The following is an 18,912-nucleotide window of genomic DNA, read 5'->3' on the forward strand; positions in this document are numbered from 1 at the left end:
ACTAATGATTAGAGTGGTAGAAACGAGGTGGAATTTGCAAATATGGTTCCTTCTATGCCGTCGGAATAATAAACCATCCCACTCGCTCAGCAGTAATGAAAATGTGTTTGAATGCATGTTGCTGCCGACTGCGATTGATTCTGTGAGCACAAAGTAATAAGGAAGAAGGGAAAAAGAAAAGTCCAAGATCTCTATTCGTAACGTGCCACTGTGAAACAATTTAGGTGTATTTTCTCATTTCCATCTAATAATGCTTTGGGGGGGGGGGGGGTTGTTATCTATTTACTTGGAACAAAGAGTATTATGAATTCTGATTCAGAGGTAGAAACATCCCGGGCTGTTTTGGGTAATAGTGCACACTGTCCTTCAGTGGGCTGTTTACTATACATGGACCATCTGTACAAATCATACACATGCAGTCCCATGTTGGAGTCACCAGCTGGTGGTAAAATGAACTGCAACACTGGAATTGTAATTTGTGGTTTTTCTTATCGGAATATACCAGTCTCATTATGCTTGAGTTGGATCTTATTGTTTTTACAATACTTGTCTTGTTACAAGGATGCTGACATGTACAGTGTCCATTTATATGCCAATGAGATAGTTAAGGACAACAATTTGTCATGGAAAATAGAGAGGTAGTTTGTGTGTCTCCCCTTTTTCAATGGGAATGAGTTCCACTGAAAAACCTTGGTAAAAATAGGATGCTCTGCAATATTTACACAATAATAAAACCTGATAGTGTCTATTTTACAGTGATAGATACAAATAAGGCATAAGTTAAACTTACGCTACTGGACATACACTAATTGGGTATGTCCCTCGTTACCCAGTATACGTGATTATGAAAAGTAAAATAGCATTTTTCTCTAGATTAAAACACACAAGACGTTTTACGGCTATTTCCCTAAATACGGACATCTTGTGACGTCACAACCAACCTATCAACAGTTGGTCGGCAAAGTCACGAGCGATCATATTCTCGCATTTTCATTGGTTACATTTTTAAATCGCCTCACTCTGATTGGCTTACATCTCCAATCTGTGATTGGCTTATTGCGCACACGCCGACAATTTGAAATGGCGTTTCGCGAGTTTACTGGAGAGACTTGGAAGAGTTGACAATCGGCAGGTAAACATTTGCTTTTGATCGACAGTCCATTTGCATCTGTATTTTTCGAACATGCATGTTTGGTTGTTACGTTGACGTTACCGGATAAAGCAGGGCAGCTCGCGTCGGGTCGTCATGTAAGGTTACGTCCATATTTCTAAACAGTAAAACCAATTGAACGAACATTCTCGTCTCCTTTGTAAATACAAACGGAGAAATAGAATAAATGCATGAGTAAATTATGATACATATTCATTTTTGTTAGCAAATACAAGGGCCATGATGAGTTCAATGTTTTGCATATATAATATATATTTTTTCCTTTTTTTTTTAAAGAACGTTTCTGCAATGTCTGGAGGGGAGGACGGCGGGGCCCAGCTGCAGTGTTGTGTGACGACAGAGCACCTGAACGCCTCAGGACAAGCCGCCCGTAGGCAGGTCATCCGCAAAGCCTCTGTTCTCCTGGGACGCAATGAGTTCCAGGAGCTCATCCTTCGCATCCACGACGGGAAAATGCTGCAAAATTATCTTCTGAAGAACTTCAAACTTTATACCAAGTTCGCCCGCGAAGGGAAGTGCACTGTCAAACTGCTCCCTGAAAACATTCAGGTGCTCATCTCCAACTGCCCCCCTGACCAGCTCAGCCTCTTCCTCAGGACCCTGAGCATCAAACACCAGGCCGGGCTCTCCCGCAAAACTCTGAGCGGGCGAGAGAAGCTCAAAGCGGGCCTGCCCCGCTGCTTTGAGGCCATCAGCCCGCTTCAGCAAAAAGACATCCAAAAGATCAATGAGCTTCGAAGTAATGTGCCTCCCAAAGGCCTTTCGGACCGCACTAATAGGACCACTAATGCGGGACAACAGGTCAAAAGGCCAAGAAGTGACTGTAACTTTAGCCCTGTGAGTACACGTTTTTCAGTATCTTGTATTACAGCCTTGTGGCCAGATCCGACACTCTGTGGCGATGTGAATGTGGGTGGGAATGGTTGTTTGTCTCTCTATGTGCCATGCGACTGACTGGTGAGCAGTTCAGGGTGTTGTCTGGCTTTCGCCTGAAGTCAGCTAGGAGAGGCTCCAGGACCTTCCCACAACCCTAATTGGATGGATGGATATTAGAAATTATTATTATTTTTTTTTATTAGTGATATGTCAAGACACATTTTTCCTCTTTGAAAAAAAATCCCTTTTATCTATACATGCATGTAAATACTATTCTAAAATAAATTGATTTAATTCCTCAACAATAATTCATGGTAACTGTACGAATGGAATGCTGCCAACACATTCTATGTTCACTACTGTGATGGCTTTGTCTGTCAATTTTTTGGGATGGAAATATAAAATAAATAAAAACAACTCTCATCTTTTAGTATAATTATTCTATAATAATGCTAAAAAAAATTCTCTCTAAGTTGGTCTGATTGAGCTAATGTTTTTTTTTTTTTTTGTGACCATTTTAGGTGAAAGCCAACCCCAGCAAGAAACCCGTCTTCTCTCTGCCAACTCGTAAGCTCAACAAAGGACAAACTGCCGTCCTCAGTGCTGTACTAAGTGGAAAGAACGTCTTCTTCACAGGAAGTGCAGGTATGATTATTTGTAGCATTTCATGTCTGGTGTTATTTCACAAACAGAATATTGCAATATATTTATATTCGTCATAGCACAAAGTACATGCTGCAGGGTGGTAGCGCATCATCTGTGTGGAGTTTGCATATTGTTCCCGTGCTTTCTCCTACATTCAGAAAATCCATAGAATTTTCTACCAATTAATCCAATCATCCATTACTTGTCTCTTTTCATTTTTGACACCTCTAAAGAATGTATTTCTTTATTTTTTATTTTTTGTAGCCCCTGGCCTCTGTCGGGAGAGCTCGGGTCTTATCACAGTTGACTTTGGGCAAATGGGGACTACAGCCCCAAAAACCCATCCAAGCATGACAAAAATATGCACATGACACATATTTGCTCACTCTGATAAACTCAGTCCACAATGCATTCAGGTACCGGGAAGTCCTTCCTACTGAAGAGAATAATTGGGTCACTTCCTCCAAAGAGCACCTTTGCCACCGCCAGCACTGGCGTGGCGGCATGTCACATTGGAGGAACAACACTGCACAACTTTGCAGGTCAGTCGGTCGGAATTTCTTCTTTCTAATGACTAGCAAGTTGTACAAGTTATACAACTAGCCTGAACACACAAAAAATAATGGAGGATAAGTCCCCCTAAATAGACAAATATATTGGGGTTCACTGTCCAGCCCATTCCTGACAGTAACTTTACTCACTGTTGAGTAAAGTTAAACACTGTGACTTTTGTTCTTGGAAAATCTGCACAGAGTGACAATCAATGTCATTTTGGAGTGTCTTCCTTCATTCCGGGTCTTTTTCAATCAATTGTCTTCACACTGTGACACTTCTAATTTGTTTTACCTTTTGTGTCCCTCTTGGCCACATCATCTACTTGTACCTGACGTGCATCCAGGCATTGGCTCTGGCTCAGCCCCGCTGGAGCAGTGTATCGAGCTGGCCCAGAGGCCCGGGGTGCTCCAGCACTGGAGCAGCTGTCAACATCTGGTCATCGACGAGATCTCCATGGTGGACGCCACTTTCTTTGACAAGCTAGAGTCTGTGGCCAGGTAAGATCCATAGAGCTAAATTAACAACAACGTCTCACAGTAATGCACCCTATTACCAAATCCCCCCGCCCCCTTTTTTTCCTCCAGTGTCTACAAAAGATTTTCTCTCTCTGCACAGGTCATTGAGGAGGTCCACTGAACCTTTCGGGGGTATCCAGCTGATTATTTGTGGCGATTTCCTGCAGCTGCCCCCTATCTCCAAGGGAAAGGAAAAAGCCAAGTTTTGTTTCCAGGTACAATGACGCAAGTACACATGACTCATATATGTTGAGGAAGTTTGCCCCTATTTTTATCAGACGACAAACTAAAAGAGACTGAGACTATGACTGAAACCACATGAAGAAAGTCAAGAATAACTCTTTATTCACCTATTGTTTAAGTGACCGTAATGAGAGGGTTGTTCACAAGAAAATGTTTACAGTATCACTCTTCTTTATTAGAAATGAGAATTTGACATTTTGGTACAGATTTTAGCAAGCATCATGAAAGTTGACTTCTTTGATTTGCTTTCGCGGGCCACATAAAATGATGTGGCGGGCCAGATCTGGCCCCCGGGCCTTGAGTTTGACACCGGTGACCTAATGTGTAGTTAACTTGAGCTCATTCATGCTTTGGTCAAAAATTTTACTCGTCGCACTGAAAGTTTTCACAAATGTGACAACAGAATGGGAGCCTAGCTATTCTTGATTAGCATCACAGGCGCTCATCTAAAATGTTACTTTTTATATTCCTTAGGCCAGATGTTGGCATAAAGTCATCCAGGTCAACTTGGAGCTAACAGAGGTGCTGCGACAAACGGATCAGACCTTCATCTCCCTCCTCCAGTCAGTAAGGGTGGGAAGGTAAATTTGTAATTGAATCTCCTTTCCGAACGGGCTTCCAACACTCAAAGATTTCCTCGGCCAAAATGTCTTGATCAACTTCGCGCAGGGCGACCGAGGAGGTCACAAATAAATTGATTGAAAGCGCCTACCGTCAGATCAACAGGGACGGTATCGTAGCAACCAGGCTGTGCACACACAAGGATGATGTGGAGCTCACCAATGACAACAAGCTACAGCAGCTGCCAGGTATGACTCCTTTCCTTTCCTCTCGCTTGCTCACATCTTTGACAGCTTTTTCGTTGGGGTTCGAGTGACGATTGGCAAAAGTTGCCGTGTGTCATGAGTCATGCCGCGTTGATGACATCACTTTCATCAATTTCTTGGTTTTACTTTTAAGGTCATTTTACACGACCGGATTTTCGGCACTAAAAGGCGGACTTAAAAGCCTTCCGTTTTCTCAAAAGTTCACAGCGCGCCTTAAAATCCGATGCGCCTTGTGTATGGTCATTGCGGTAATATTTCGACCCCAAATGGCTCCTCGCTCGAGACGTGCTGACAATGCAGAGTTCAAACTGAAGGCGATCGGTTACGCAGTTGAACACGGAAATAGAGCAGCGGCAAGAGAGTTCAACGTTAACGAGTCAATGTTATAATTTCCGTCACAATGTCACACCCAGTTTACTGTCAAACTAAACATTAAAAAAAAGAGAATTAAATGTGTATATAAAAGAACAGCATCATTGTACTTTGAAGTCGACTATCTTAATGTCCATCCCTCCGTTTTCTGAACCTGCTTTATCCTCACAAGGGTCGCATGCATGTTTTTGGGATGTGGGAAGAAACCGGAGTACCCGTAGAAAACCCACGCAGGCATGGGGAGAACATGCAAGCTCCACACAGGAAGGCCAGAGCTGGAATCGAACCGTGAGGTCGACGTGCTAACCGCTCAACCACCGGGCCGCCTGGCTTTATGTTATCCACTTCATTCGGAGTAGAACTTGTAAAAAAGACAATACAGCAATATTCACAGGCATATCGGCTCCACAACATTCAACTTTTGGTCTGTTTGATTCGAAGGGTTCAGTCGTATTTTCGAGTTCATATGCCGTCTTGTTCATCAGGGACAACGCGAGCGTTTGAGGCCGTAGACAGCGACCCGGCCTTGGTGAAAACTATTGACGCCCACAGCCCTGTCAGCAGACTGCTTCATCTGAAAGTTGGAGCCCAGGTGTGTATTAGTTTGATATTCATGGAAATTAACCCCCCCCCCCCCCCCCACCCTCACTTGATATATATACACACACACACAGACGCCACTAAATTGTCAACATGCCAGCCGATAATGATCATTTTTAATTCACGTGAAGTTGTTGCGGTATTGTCGTGATGATCTTTTTCTTCTAGGTCATGCTGACAAAGAACCTGGATGTCACTCGAGGCCTGGTGAACGGAGCCCGAGGGGTTGTGGTGGCGTTTGAACCTGGCAAACACGGTTAGCACAGACTTATTTTATTATTGCAAGCTTAGATGAGAACATTTAAAGTTAATCGTCCAAATGTATTTGGGGCAGGGTGGCGGAGGGGTGGGAGGGTGGGGGGGGGGGGTGCCATCCTCGGTGACCCCATCGGTCTCAAAGGGCTCAGAATAGATACAGAAGATTTGGAAATGATACTAAAGTAAAATTGCTATTCTTTCAGTTGGAACTGAGACCTCAGCCATTTATCACGTCCTTAGTTTTGTACATTAAAAAAAAAATCACAATTGTAAGAAAATGATCAATGTTGATGCCACGTGTTTCGCTTTCTCCGTATTTTGTCACGGGCAGTTGGCATCGGCTGTCGGGACTCATTTGAAAATGTTTCCGGGAGAAAAATGTTGAGCTCTCTTACATAACGACATAACAAAGAATGTCAGAATGTTCTTTTCTTGAGCGGTAATGATAGAGGTTGGCATCGCTGCGAAAATTGGTACCTGACACAATAAAGTACAACAATAACGACAAGTATGCAGAGGCTCTTTTAACTGAATGTATTTGTGGTGCTAAGGATGACTATCAATATTGTCATCCTTTCAAATTCAGATTTACTGTAAAATGGAAACTTTTGCAGTGTACAAGACTTTTTAACATTTCAAACTTGTTATTTTTTGTTTCAAAAAGGTGTTTTTTGGTTGTTTTTTTTAAACTACATGATATATGCCCGATTGGGTTTCTAACTTCTCTGAGAATTTGTGGATAAAAGGATTATTTCAGTTTCAAAGTCCCCCCCCCCCCAGTTGAAAACGTTTAAAGGCCGAAGGCTCACTGAAACTTCAAGCACTAAAATACTGCATGATGTTGGATAGAATCTGAGATGGAGAAAGACAAGTGCGCTTGAAAAATTCTGCTTTGCCCTTTGATTTGGTCATTCCAAATTGAAGAGTGTATTGTGTGTATATATATATATATATACTTTTTGGTCGGCTAAAAGAAAATTTTAATTACGTTTGTCAAATTACAGTGTGAAACTGCTCATTTGAGGAAAAGCTGATTTGTGTTTTTTTTTTTTTCTCCCCCTCCTCCTCCTCAATGCTGACAGGACTCCCACGCGTACGCTTCCTCTGTGGTGTCACTGAAGTGTTGAAGCTTGAACGCTGGGTGTTTAAGTCCGGGGGCGGGACCCACCTGAGTCGACAGCAGCTGCCACTCAAATTGGCCTGGGCCATTTCCATCCACAAGAGCCAGGTGGGCTGCCCGTACAAAGTTTTTATACAAATAATGGAGGGATGACCTCACATTGCCTTAATGGATTCAAAGATTGTGCAACTTTTATATTTAAATTAGACCCCCCCCCACACCCCCTCCAAACAAGTTTTTATATTCCATTTTTTTGGGTCCAAGCCCGTCCGCTCTGCCAAAATTAAGTTTTTTAAATTTTTTATTATTGTAGTGTCCTTGCTGACCTAAAGCGTAATCGCTTTGATTCAAGGTCAAAATGTTGCTCACACGTCATGTCTGCCCGTCAAACGAGTCCAAACTGCAACAAATGCAAAATCACCGGTCACGGTGTCATGAATGACAGTGAATCTCATTATGATCCCCTGACTGAATGGCCCCAAAAAGATTAGAGATTAGAACTGGACATTAAAAAGTCCAGACGTCACTATCGCCCCCCCGAGAGGGCTTGTAAACCTTGCCTTGAACTTCGGATGCGTCTTTTTCCAGTAATGGAGTAAAAAGGAGACGTCACCATTCAACAGCGTCAGGAAAGAGAAAGTGGTGACTTCTCCTTGACATCAAACATTTTCAACCCTACTTAGCGGTGTGCATTGATGAAAATCTCCTTGCATAACCGGGTGGAAAATTAATCAATTAATCACCCCCCGCCCGCCCGCCCCAAAAAAACCCCAAACAAACAAAAAACAAACAAACATTTTTTGTGATATTGTTGAGGAAAAATGGTCCTCTATACTACATATAACAAAGAGGGTAAAGAATTGGACAGTTCGGACATCATGATTTAATGCTTCATTTCAATTCATTGTGGTGCTCCTTCTGATGTGCCTGTTTTGGCCACCGAGGGGCAGTATAATACGACTACGCGCAGTGATTAAAAGCTGCAATACGAGTCGTTTTGTCACAGTGGATGAAGAATAATATGTCTGAGAATTGTGATATTGTCTGTCTACATGTGTTGCTCCACAATTGTGTACATCTTGTAAATCAGCATTTTTCCAATCCCAGCTCCCTCATTCTGAAGGCCCAAGAATAGATACACTGGTGGTGGTAATAGTAATAGTCGTAGCTTTCCCAAATCTATCCGCTGTCTTGATGACACATTTCAATATTTTGATCTCAGAATGTAGTACAATTGGTTTGAGACAAAAAAATAATAATGGAGGGGCGGGGGGTGCCCTCAAGGTAATTGAGTTCATTTGTCACTGCCTTCGTGTCAGCGTTGTTTAATTTACACCAGAGAAAGAAAGCCAAAGGCATACATGTCTCCCTCCAGGGGAAATGAGATTACTAGGGAGTGGTGTTCACAAGAAGACAAGTTGACAGGGCAGAGTGCTCCATCCAGTCCACAATTGCATGAACAATCCAATTAATGAGTGTTCCTTCATTTATTTCAGGGAATGACGTTAGACTGCGTGGAAATCTCTCTAGCGCGGGTGTTTGAGAGCGGCCAGGCTTACGTGGCTCTGTCTCGGGCTCGGAGTTTGGAGGGTCTGAGGGTTATGGACTTTGACCCGCGTGTGGTCCGAGCAGACCCAGATGTTCTTGTCTTCTACAAGAAGCTGAGGAAGGAGAGGCTGCTGATGCAGGTGGGTTAAGAAAGCCTGATCATTTTTTTTTCCAGTCCAATAACTTGCCCATGCCCGATTATATAAGAACTTGCATGCCTTTGTATCCGTGTTTATTCAGTGCATGTGTTCAGCTTGAAAATTCATCTTCCTATTTAATTGTGCGCTGGCTTCAGAGCACCTCGTTGTCAGCCCTGAGTGTGTGCACATCACAAAGAGAAAGCACAAGCATAAAGTAAAAAAAAAAAAAAAAAAGTCAGATGTGGCAGCCAGTGTCTGGAAAGAGATGCCACGCTGGCATGACTACTTTAGAGTGCCTCGTTGTTGCGGCGCGGAAAATCCATGTGACAACTTCATGGGATGTAGTACAGCCAGCAGGCTTAAAACGGTTATTTTTTTACTGAACCGTGTGGTTAGGTGTAGATATGATTTTTATTATTTTTAATAATTGAAAAAAGTTGTTCACACTATTCTCTGTGGTGCACCCTATTTAGGTTTTCACTTTGACTTTATTGCTTTCGAGAGGCACAGGAATGGCACTGTTCTTTTTACTCCTTGACATGAGACTGCAAATATAATAAAAATCTGAATTTCTGTGTATATAGAGTGCCATAGAGGACTACACTCTCCTAAGCAACAAAGACAACATCTGGTGAGAATAATTCTGCGCGTTTCTGCATCATCACTTGCCACTTTTCGGCCACCTGAGAAACTTGTTGTCACACTGCCATCATGTGTTCAGTTATGTCATGTTTTTAAACCCTTGACATTTTACCCACCCTATTTATTGTGATTGTTGTACCAAATAAAGTTTTTATTTTCCGGTAACTCATATTTAGATTTTATTTTTTTTTGCTTGAGGTTTGACCATTTTCATTTTATTCTATAGCTGAAGTGCCCTTGTGCAAGACACCCAACTTTTGAACTAACAAGGGGACCCACAATGAACTTGGCAACTAAAGACAACTTTTATTTCCCATACTAGTCCAGAAAGAAAAAAATCACAACCACAGTCATGCGTCAACAGAAGTGCTTGTTCTTTCTCAAAAGACACTGACCACAATGAAATTCTGAAATCTTGAGTCCATAAAAGCAGGACTTACTTTAACTATGTACAGACTGCCTCGTACAATACACGCAATGCACACAGTGAAAAGTATGTCTCCATCAGGTATGTATTAATCTAGAATAACAATTTGCAAGTACTCCTTATTTTACAGTCGTGGCAGTTACGTTGATCACACAGCTGCAGGTGGTCGGTGGGCAGATCATTTCACGTTGTGGAACAGTTTGTGGGATACCTGTGTAGACAAGGTGAACGAAGAGACATTAGGAGACACAGAAAGAATCCGGTATTTTCTCTGTACACGTACACAGTGGTCGCGCGCATGCAGGAAGTCAAAGAGCTCTTCTGTGCACTCCTCTGTCGTGTTGGATTTGGAGTTGACGCGGGTTTCGCAGAGCTCCAGACGCTCCTTTAAGTGCACGCAGTGTTCCGTCTCCTCACACTTGGCACGGATTGTTTCTAAAGGGTCCTGGAGGAGACAAAAAAAAAGTGTATTGAGTTAAATGCAATGCTAGCAAGTAACTTGTGAGTATCTGATTTATCACGTTTGATTAATTGAGTAGTTGGATCAAAGTGGATAAGCATTATTAGATGCAGGAATTATTTTTGTCCGCTCGGGGTTGCCATCCTAACGTTCTATCCAGTTGGTCCAAAATACTGCTGCTCACCTTCAAACATTAGCTCAGAGGAGGGAGCACATAACTCCAATTCTGGCCTCCCTTCATTGGCTCCCTGTAGATTTTAGAGTTTATTTTCAAATAATTTTGTCTTTAAATCGTTAAATGGTCTCATCCCAATTTAGCTCCCTGAACTCCTCCACCACTACCTACCTGTCCAGTGCCACAATTCAGAGAACTAAAGAATTTGGGTAATTCTGAGTTAGATGATGGCTGTAAATGATGACTTCTTTATTAAAATACTTAACAACAAATTTGAGCATTGATCAGTGGTCAATTGACAGATTAATGTTGACATCTACTTATTAGTTTGTAGTACATTTTCAGAAATGGAAGAATGCAATGTAATCACATGCGGTAGCCAGCCACTCGGGGCAAAAAAAAATCCTAACATGGTGATGAGTGACCACTGGGGAAGCTTGTGTGTGGAATAGGGTACGGAGTCCCATCGTGATACACGAATCAAACATTAGAACATACCACCAGGTCTTCCTCTTCTTCCTCCTCTTCCTCTTCAGGGGCATCTTCTTCCTGGTAAATAAGGGCGTTTAAAAAATGAATGAGAATGTTAGTGTAATGCATTTAAAGAAGGAACAAAATAGTACACCTAGATGTTCAATACAGTAGTGACATAGTTAACTGTCAGTGCAGCAAAATAAATATACACATTGAGGTTGTCATCTAGTTACGTTTTTGATGTCATCACATTTTAAACCCAACACCAGCCTGATTTATGAACCAATGAATGTGTAACCTTATCTACGGTGCAATACAGGTTGAGTCTTAAAACACACTCTCGCGGCATCAATTCCGATTTAGTCCTTTACCTCATCTTCAGGATCGCCGGTTGTGAGCATTTTTCTTTCAAAAACCATGATTACTACTCTTAAATTGTACAAAGACTTGCCAGAAACAACTCTAGTCCTTGAGCGCTTCCTTTTGCAGCCACCGTCGACTCGAGGACATAAGGGTCGGTCACTCACAGGAAACTTCGGGAAGGCTCACCGGAAACACCACATCATTGGTCAAGTTACATTGACCGATGTTACTATAATCCAATTGAGTACCGACGTTATGTTAAGTGTCCCACCTACTCTAAGTGACGTCATCCAGAACCATGTGTAGACATAGGAGTTTAGCGCCGGACAGAGATAACTGACGTACCTCAAACAATGGCGCTGTGCTCGGATGCTCGATTTTTAATGGGAAAAATTCGAGATTTAAGATGTTTCACGTCCAGAAGGCATCGAGTCAAAGGGAAATGGGTATGTGTAAAACACGACTCATACCATGTAACTTTGACGAGCAAGAGATGTATGCAGCTGTCAGGTACGAGTCCGAAAGTCAAGACGCAGTGGGGACAGTCTAGTCTGAAACGCTTAATTGGAAAAAAAAAATAAGATCAACGTCGGTTGAGTTCAGAAAACTATGACCAATCGTTAGCAAAATTAATAAACACATTTCTAAACAAATCTCTCAAAATATCAAAACAATCGTCACAGTACAGTATTCCAGTCACGACAATATTAGAAACACTTTTAGTATCAGGTTGTGAAGTTCCACACAACTGAAAGCTCCATTTAATTTCTGGTGGTGTCCCTTTAAGCACTTGATTCTGAAAGGTGTTCAGACCCTACTTCATTTTTTTGTTGACAGGCTACTTCTCGCCCCAAGTACCCTCCTACCACTTTAGCCTTGCAGCATTTTGACGTCACTTACAGCAGTCAGCTGAGACAGCTCTGGCCATCGGTTCGAGTTGCCTTGCTTTCGGAGAGAAAGTACGGCGCCCTGCTTAATAATTTCTCCTTAAATGATGTTGCGGAAGATCTCGCATCCCAAGGATGCAGAGACTTTGTCACAGACAGAAAAGGTGGGTGTGAAGCACTGCAATCAATCTTCCTGTATTGAAACTATCATGTAACAATTTATTTGTGTTAGTGTCTAAAAAGGCTTTCTGTTCTTCTGCTGGAATTTTTGTTTTTTTGGTCACATTTTTAGTTATGTCCAATTGATTGTGTCTGCAGAACATGCATGCATCGAACAAGACCCAGAAGTGGAATTCAGTGAAAAGTCTGACTCAACATCTGTGGAGCAACGTGACACTTTCGAGCAGCATCAGTTATCGCAACCGCACCTCAGCCCTAACATCAAGTGTTTAGTCTTTCCAAGAGGAGATATCACTCGTTTCAAGCCTGCTAGGTGCGATTATTGATATATTGTATGTTGGGTGTGACAGTTACTGAATTGGATTTAAAGCCCGCGAGCATTTTTACTTGGTCTCAATTTTTTTTTGCCCCCTTCAGACCAGACTCCTCCGGGTTATTGGCCTACTACTTGTTGGATGCAGCGTCAGTGTTGCCTTGCCTTGCACTCGATGTTCACGAGGGACACAACCTGTTGGACCTTTGCGCTGCCCCAGGAGGCAAGACTCTCGCTTTAGTGCAGACCCAGGCCATTAGTAAGATAACTTCGTTTTTCTGACACACTCGACAGGGTCTTCCAAAATATTTCCATTGCAATCTGAATATCATATCTGGGTAATTATGTGACCTATGAGACGTTTTCCTTGTTGTCTTCCCATTGCTTGTGCGTGTTATTGTTCATCATGGGGAAAAAAAAGTGGAACCTGAAATTAATCTTAAATTGAAACCGAGCTTGTTTTTATACATCTCATTAAAGTTTGACATAATTTGAGCAAGAATTTAATTAATCTGTGGTTCTAAATGTGTGCTACACTAGTGCTATGTGGAAAAGGTTTTTGTTGAATTTACTTACTTTTATTTTTTTTCCCATTCATCTGTACATTCAAGGGTTTTTGTGTTTGAATGATCCCTCTATATCTCGGACATCACGACTAAAGAAGGTGCTCCAAAGTTACGTCCCGAATGAACTTTTATCCCGTGAGAAGCTTCGAATCACTTCCTTCGACGGCACCAAATGGGGAGAAATAGAACAAAATACTTTTGATAGAGTAAGGCTCTTTGCGTTTATCTTTTCATTGCATTTAAAGCCTCACCAGTCGTACCGCTCACACTTTGTTCTCTTGGGTTTTTATTTTAGGTCCTTGTGGATGTTCCCTGTACCACAGACCGACATTCTCTCATGGAGGACGACAACAATATATTCAGTAAGAGCAGAACGGGCGAGAGGCGAGGATTGCCGCAGCTACAGTTGCAACTCCTGCTGTAAGCACATGACACACATTTTTCACACGCCATCTCGGTAGAGCTGTGACGATTGTTTCTAGGGCAGTCACTGGCAAAATCCCGTGGTTGGTTATCACTTTGAATCCATGGATTTAAAATGATATGAGTCCAAGTCAAGGAGCAAAGTGTCTGTAAACTAAAGACAAACATGTCGTCTTGCAGGGCGGGAGTGGTGGCAGCGTGTCCGGGTGGGGAGATCGTTTACTGCACCTGCACGCTTTCTCAAATCCAGAATGTTGGTGTGGTCGAACAAGCCATCCACTTGGCACAGGAGAATCATGGCATCCATCTTAAGGTCAGTATAAGTCAGGGCTAGGGAACTCCGGTACCTCAAGAGCCATATCCGGCTTCTTTTAGATCCCTCCCTACTCCAACACACCTGATTCAAACGATCAGCTCATCAGCTGTAGAAGCCTGAAACAATCATGATGAATTGATTGGCTGTCGAGGAACCGGAGTTCCCTACCCCTTGTGTAGGCCAACGCACGCAGCACAAAAGTGGAGAGGAAGATGATCGTCTGTTTCAAATATGAGGGCGTATCTTTGGACTTGACTTGAGTTTCTCCCCGTCTAGGCGGTTGACCTGCGGCCACTCGCACACATGTTTCGGAATACCTTTCACTTCGCTTCTGACGTCCAACTGGGTGAGCTGGTCATCCCTCATTTAGCTGCTAATTTTGGACCCATTTATATGTGCAAACTCAAGAGGCTCTCCTAGAGTAGGATTATGTTGGATGGTCACTAAATGACCTTGGTACACTTACATTTTACACATATTGGCATGAACTTTTTCTGTGTGCGTGTGTGTAAATATATGAATGTGCTGTGCATTTAGCTCATCACAATAAAATCCCAGTCAAGAGTAATGTGCAAGTAGTGAGCCGGAGAGTAATTGGGAGAAACCTCGTGCAAGGACTAATCTTCCATTTGTTATCCTTGAGGAAAGATAACAGTCGCAAAGTTCAATGCACAGAAAACTTTATTGGCCTATATAAGGCGCCTATATAAAAGGAAATTTCAAAATGGTGAAAAATCAATCCAAAAAAAAAAAAAAAAGCCAAGGGATTCTTCGTGTTGCACAATTAGCAATAGTGGTACACAGGCTCCCTCTTGTGGTTTGCAAAATAATTACTGGATTTAATGCAATGAAATTTACAAATAAAACGTACAATACAATCAAACATAAGAATGCAGCTTGAAGCATCTTGTTTTCACTTTTTGTTAACCCAGTACTGTATATATTTTACTTTCCAATGATTTTCTTTTTCTTGTAAGTACAGTTCGGTTGTATTTAACTTTAAGTACAACAAATTTGTATTCAAGATGACTGTTTTAAAAATGTCACTGGAGTCTTCTTTAACTCATCAGCAATACATTTTGAATTGAAACATTGAAGTTGGTATTTTCCTATATTGAAGTGCCATATTAATGTTCAAACTTCATAATGTTACAGTGGCTCGCAAAAATAAATACACCTTTAAAGAATAAAATCTCTCATTTTTTATGAAAAAGCCTACTGCGTTTCTGTATTTAAACATTGGCTTTTTATGATGAAACAAATACTTGTGCATCTCTGGGTATTAAGGAGTTGTACTGTTGCTTTATTGGTAGACAATTTTGCTGAATTATTTTTCAAAAAAAAAATCCAGGTTTTATTGCTTTTTGTTGTCTTGTAATACCATCAAAATACAGTAAATTGTCAAATGGATTTTGTATTGTATATTCTTTGCCCGCTAGAGGCCACTAACGGCCTGCCTATAAATTTGATACTCGATGAAATCAGTAAGTCCAGCATTTTCTCCTTCTCTCTGTCACATGGTCAAGATTAATATACCGGATAAGAAATCACATACACGCATTTCTCTTGCAAGGAAAAAAAAGGGCACCCTCTTTTTGCTCCCGAGTTAAGGACGACTGCCGATCCATCAGATTTCTGCCTGATAATATAGCAGGAGGTCATAATGAGCATGCAAGGCAATGACTTATTTGACCGCTTCAAGTCTGCGCCGCTATCATTAGAGCGTCTCATCGACTTTTGTTTTGCATTGACATCACTCAGAGGTGAAATGTACCCTCATGTGAGCTCCGGAGAGGTGTCTCACATTTTCCCCATCTCACCACAGATGACCCTTTATGTTCTCCCGGCCAGGCAATGTAGCATGAAAAAGGTGTGAGAGTGCGCGTGTAAGTGTTTGTGTAAGTGTGTGTGTGTGTGTGCGTGTCTAACGAGCAGGCTATGCCAGTGTCATCCACTGGCTGCTATCATTAAGCTGCTCCAAGCACTGAGCTGTTTCCCATCCACATTGAACAGACACGCTGCTCCCAGATGAACATTTAAGAGGCAGAGAGCTAAAATGGGACGTCTCCGTCCCCCGCTTTTTTTTTTTTTTTTTTTTTGCCCGGCTCTGCTTTTTTTTCTTCTTTCCATTCCACAGATGAGTGCAGATAATTATCGGAGTGATTGTGAGTGATTACTGTATTACTGCCGTTACAAAGGGGATGTATTGCAGAATGCAGAGGGAATTAATGACACATAAAAACTAGTTTTGTATTGACTGCTTTTCGTCTCCAAGGGCCTAGAGTGCCCGTTCACGTCTCTTGTGATTACCTAAACGTATTGTAAATATGTGTTTCCTATGGGCCCTTCCATAAATTTACATCTTTTAACACTCAGGAGACGGCAGGCTGTTAGAGATCAGTTAGCGCTCCTTTCTGCTCGTCTCGACTTTATTGAATTGGCCAATGAGCCGCTGTGCAGTTGAGTCTCTGTCTATAAGCTTGTCGTAGACAGGCATATGCCATGTATTAAAAAAGACAAATATCATGGTTTTAACCTTGTGAGGACTGCAGGCGCAATTTCTCTGATGCCTTTTTTTTGTCAATAAAGATGCAAAACATTCTCATGGTCTCTATATATATGACAACTCATCTTTTCCACTAAATTATCATGTCTGTGTAATCAGATTGTGACCATGTTACTTTTTCTTGGGCGTTTTTTTTTTTGGGTGGAAGTTAAAACCTAAAATGTAACAATAATCACAGGCATGCTGAATATTCTTTATACTTTGTGAAGACTGATAAATATTTCTGCAGCTGTGTGAGAAGTTTGTGACCGTCTCCATGTGTATTTGTGGGTCTGTAGTATTCTGCCCCCGGGTGGACATTGTGTGCACACCAGAAGGAGCAGCACAATATCTGTTAAATTGGGGCAAAAAAATAAATCTAACTTTAATACTTTGCTTATTCACATATTTGTGAATATTGTAAAATATTATTTTTAGGTGGGATGTCTTCCCCTTTCACCCCATTTTTCATGGAAAACTGAATTTTCATCAAGCAAGCAAAACTGTTGGTATTATTCCCCCAATGTATTTTAATGTGAGTCAGTGTATACATTTTCACCATTCCCGGGTCCACTCGGTTTTATTACCTCATGTTGTGCTAAAGTACCGGTACAATATTCCAGAGTGCCGTTTTTCTTTTGTTGCGAATGGCATTTACATTCATTTCTAAGGAGAAAAAAAATCTGCAAATTGGTGAATGCAGGAGTCCACTTGATATCTTTTCGGAATCCAGTCCCTCCTTTCTGACAATTTTTTTAAAAATTGTAAATGTGTTTTGTTGTACCATGTGTCATTTTACCAAGAGCAATTCTCCTGATCTAGTGACAAACTTTTTTAGAGTGCGTGCGTCTTTTTCAGAGGCCCACATTAGAAATGCAACCGTAAATTTAGTCTGAAGCCAGATTAGAGAGCGACAGAATGGAGGTTTTTCTTCTCTCTAAGAAGATTAGCCGGGAGGGGCGTGATGGCAGTCGGGGTGTTTTAAGAAAAAAAAAAAAGACAAGAAGAAAATAGAAGATGAGCTGGAACTAATGGAGGGTGGGCCAGGATGCAGTTCAGCCACCTGTTGTTCTTTATTGCTTCTCCATAACATTTCTGTATCATTACTTCCAAAGATTCAAGACGAGAGTTAGGTGCTTTGCGTTCCGTTGGGTATTGTTTACTCATGGGCATGTTTAAGCCTTGCAGCTGCGGTCCAGATTGTTCTCCCCTTTTTAAGTTCCTGCGGGCGGTTTCCAGGAGAGCTTTGATGTGTATCTGGCCAATGCACACTATTAGAGGGATTTCCCAGGGCCTGACAGCTCAGATAATATGCTGCGAAATGGCCATGCCAGTGAGCTAAAAGAATGCTGGAAACAGGATTAGGATCATTTTCTGGCAGACCTTGTCACCTTCTCAATCGGCCGTGGTTTCTTACGCTGGCACTTTCCTTTCTGGCTATTGTTAAAACCTTTAAGGGAACCATGGAGAGGAGGCAGAGAGGGAGAGAGAGAGGCATTGAGTGAATGGTACACTAAGATTTTTGTATGGGGAGGTCTGCTCTGAGGCATTCTGGTGTAGCGCTGGCCCTCCGGGGGGCTTGTACACAAACCTTCTAGCATTACTTTATGGTGTTTGTGCTGCATTAGTTCCCTGTTGTGCTGGATCCGGCATCGAAAATTATTCAGACTTACTCGTTGTAATAGAGTACAAGTGGGAGTAAATCCCACTGTGTGCCAGTCATCAGTAAATCGAAGGTCTTAACCGTTTCTAAAGTTTCAAGTGACGAAAATCAAGCAGGTCATGTAATTTAGCGTCCAAACCTAATTTCAAGCAACTAATTTGATTTAAAGATTATGTAAAGTGAAAACAAACATCTTTTAAATTTGGCGTACCGCACGGAAGAGTATTAAGAACCTTAAAAAGTAAGAAGAACTCAAGCCGTTGCCTCCGGTGTTGAATCTTATGGGCGTGCCCGCTAAATGCGCTGATATCACACACCGCTCACTTGTCGACTCTCAAATACTGCATTTGAAAATGGGTGCTGCTTTGTCTAGCATCTTTCTTAAGACGACATATAACTACTTGTTTGATTCACAAAAATAGATCCACTTCAAGTGTCCAGTGGCTAGAAAATGTGGCTTTTTCACATCGTGACAATGAACCACTCTAGAACGGCCACGGCAGTCTGAAGCTAGCGGTCCACATGTTGGCTGTCATGTCGGACTTCAAAAAAAAAAAAAGAAAAACCCTTTCACCTGCTCACTCTTCCACCTTTCTCTGCATGATGTG

The 18,912-nt window shown here is 41.9% G+C and overlaps 3 protein-coding genes across 3 annotated transcripts; 2 read left to right on the forward strand and 1 right to left on the reverse strand.

Moving 5' to 3' along the window:
* Positions 1-1,095: 1,095 nt before the first annotated feature.
* Positions 1,096-9,677, forward strand: pif1 (PIF1 5'-to-3' DNA helicase homolog (S. cerevisiae)). Its single transcript, XM_086130045.1, has 13 exons — positions 1,096-1,132; positions 1,448-2,008; positions 2,569-2,692; positions 3,109-3,234; positions 3,591-3,744; positions 3,863-3,977; positions 4,480-4,586; positions 4,675-4,814; positions 5,690-5,796; positions 5,973-6,060; positions 7,145-7,290; positions 8,679-8,870; positions 9,455-9,677. Exons 2-13 carry the CDS (start codon positions 1,460-1,462, stop codon positions 9,503-9,505), a joined length of 1,899 nt encoding a protein of 632 aa, XP_085986171.1. The 5' UTR covers positions 1,096-1,132; positions 1,448-1,459; the 3' UTR covers positions 9,506-9,677.
* A 121-nt stretch (positions 9,678-9,798) lies between these two features.
* Positions 9,799-11,581, reverse strand: LOC147194730 (cytochrome b-c1 complex subunit 6, mitochondrial-like). The gene is made up of 4 exons (XM_086130046.1): positions 11,420-11,581; positions 11,073-11,123; positions 10,223-10,384; positions 9,799-10,150 (listed from the first exon to the last, which is right to left on the reverse strand). The coding sequence occupies exons 1-4, from the start codon at positions 11,465-11,467 to the stop codon at positions 10,118-10,120; spliced, it is 294 nt and encodes a 97-aa protein (XP_085986172.1). The 5' UTR covers positions 11,468-11,581; the 3' UTR covers positions 9,799-10,117.
* Positions 11,582-11,738: 157 nt separating this feature from the next.
* nsun4 (NOP2/Sun RNA methyltransferase 4) lies at positions 11,739-16,654 on the forward strand. Its single transcript, XM_086130121.1, has 8 exons — positions 11,739-11,857; positions 12,249-12,462; positions 12,617-12,791; positions 12,896-13,050; positions 13,403-13,563; positions 13,653-13,777; positions 13,961-14,093; positions 14,373-16,654. Exons 1-8 carry the CDS (start codon positions 11,765-11,767, stop codon positions 14,514-14,516), a joined length of 1,200 nt encoding a protein of 399 aa, XP_085986247.1. The 5' UTR covers positions 11,739-11,764; the 3' UTR covers positions 14,517-16,654.
* Positions 16,655-18,912: the final 2,258 nt, after the last annotated feature.

The sequence above is a fragment of the Hippocampus guttulatus genome, chromosome 14 (genome assembly GCF_054856545.1).
Source record: "Hippocampus guttulatus isolate MCC_2025c chromosome 14, RoL_Hgut_1.0, whole genome shotgun sequence".
Lineage (NCBI taxonomy): Eukaryota > Metazoa > Chordata > Actinopteri > Syngnathiformes > Syngnathidae > Hippocampus > Hippocampus guttulatus.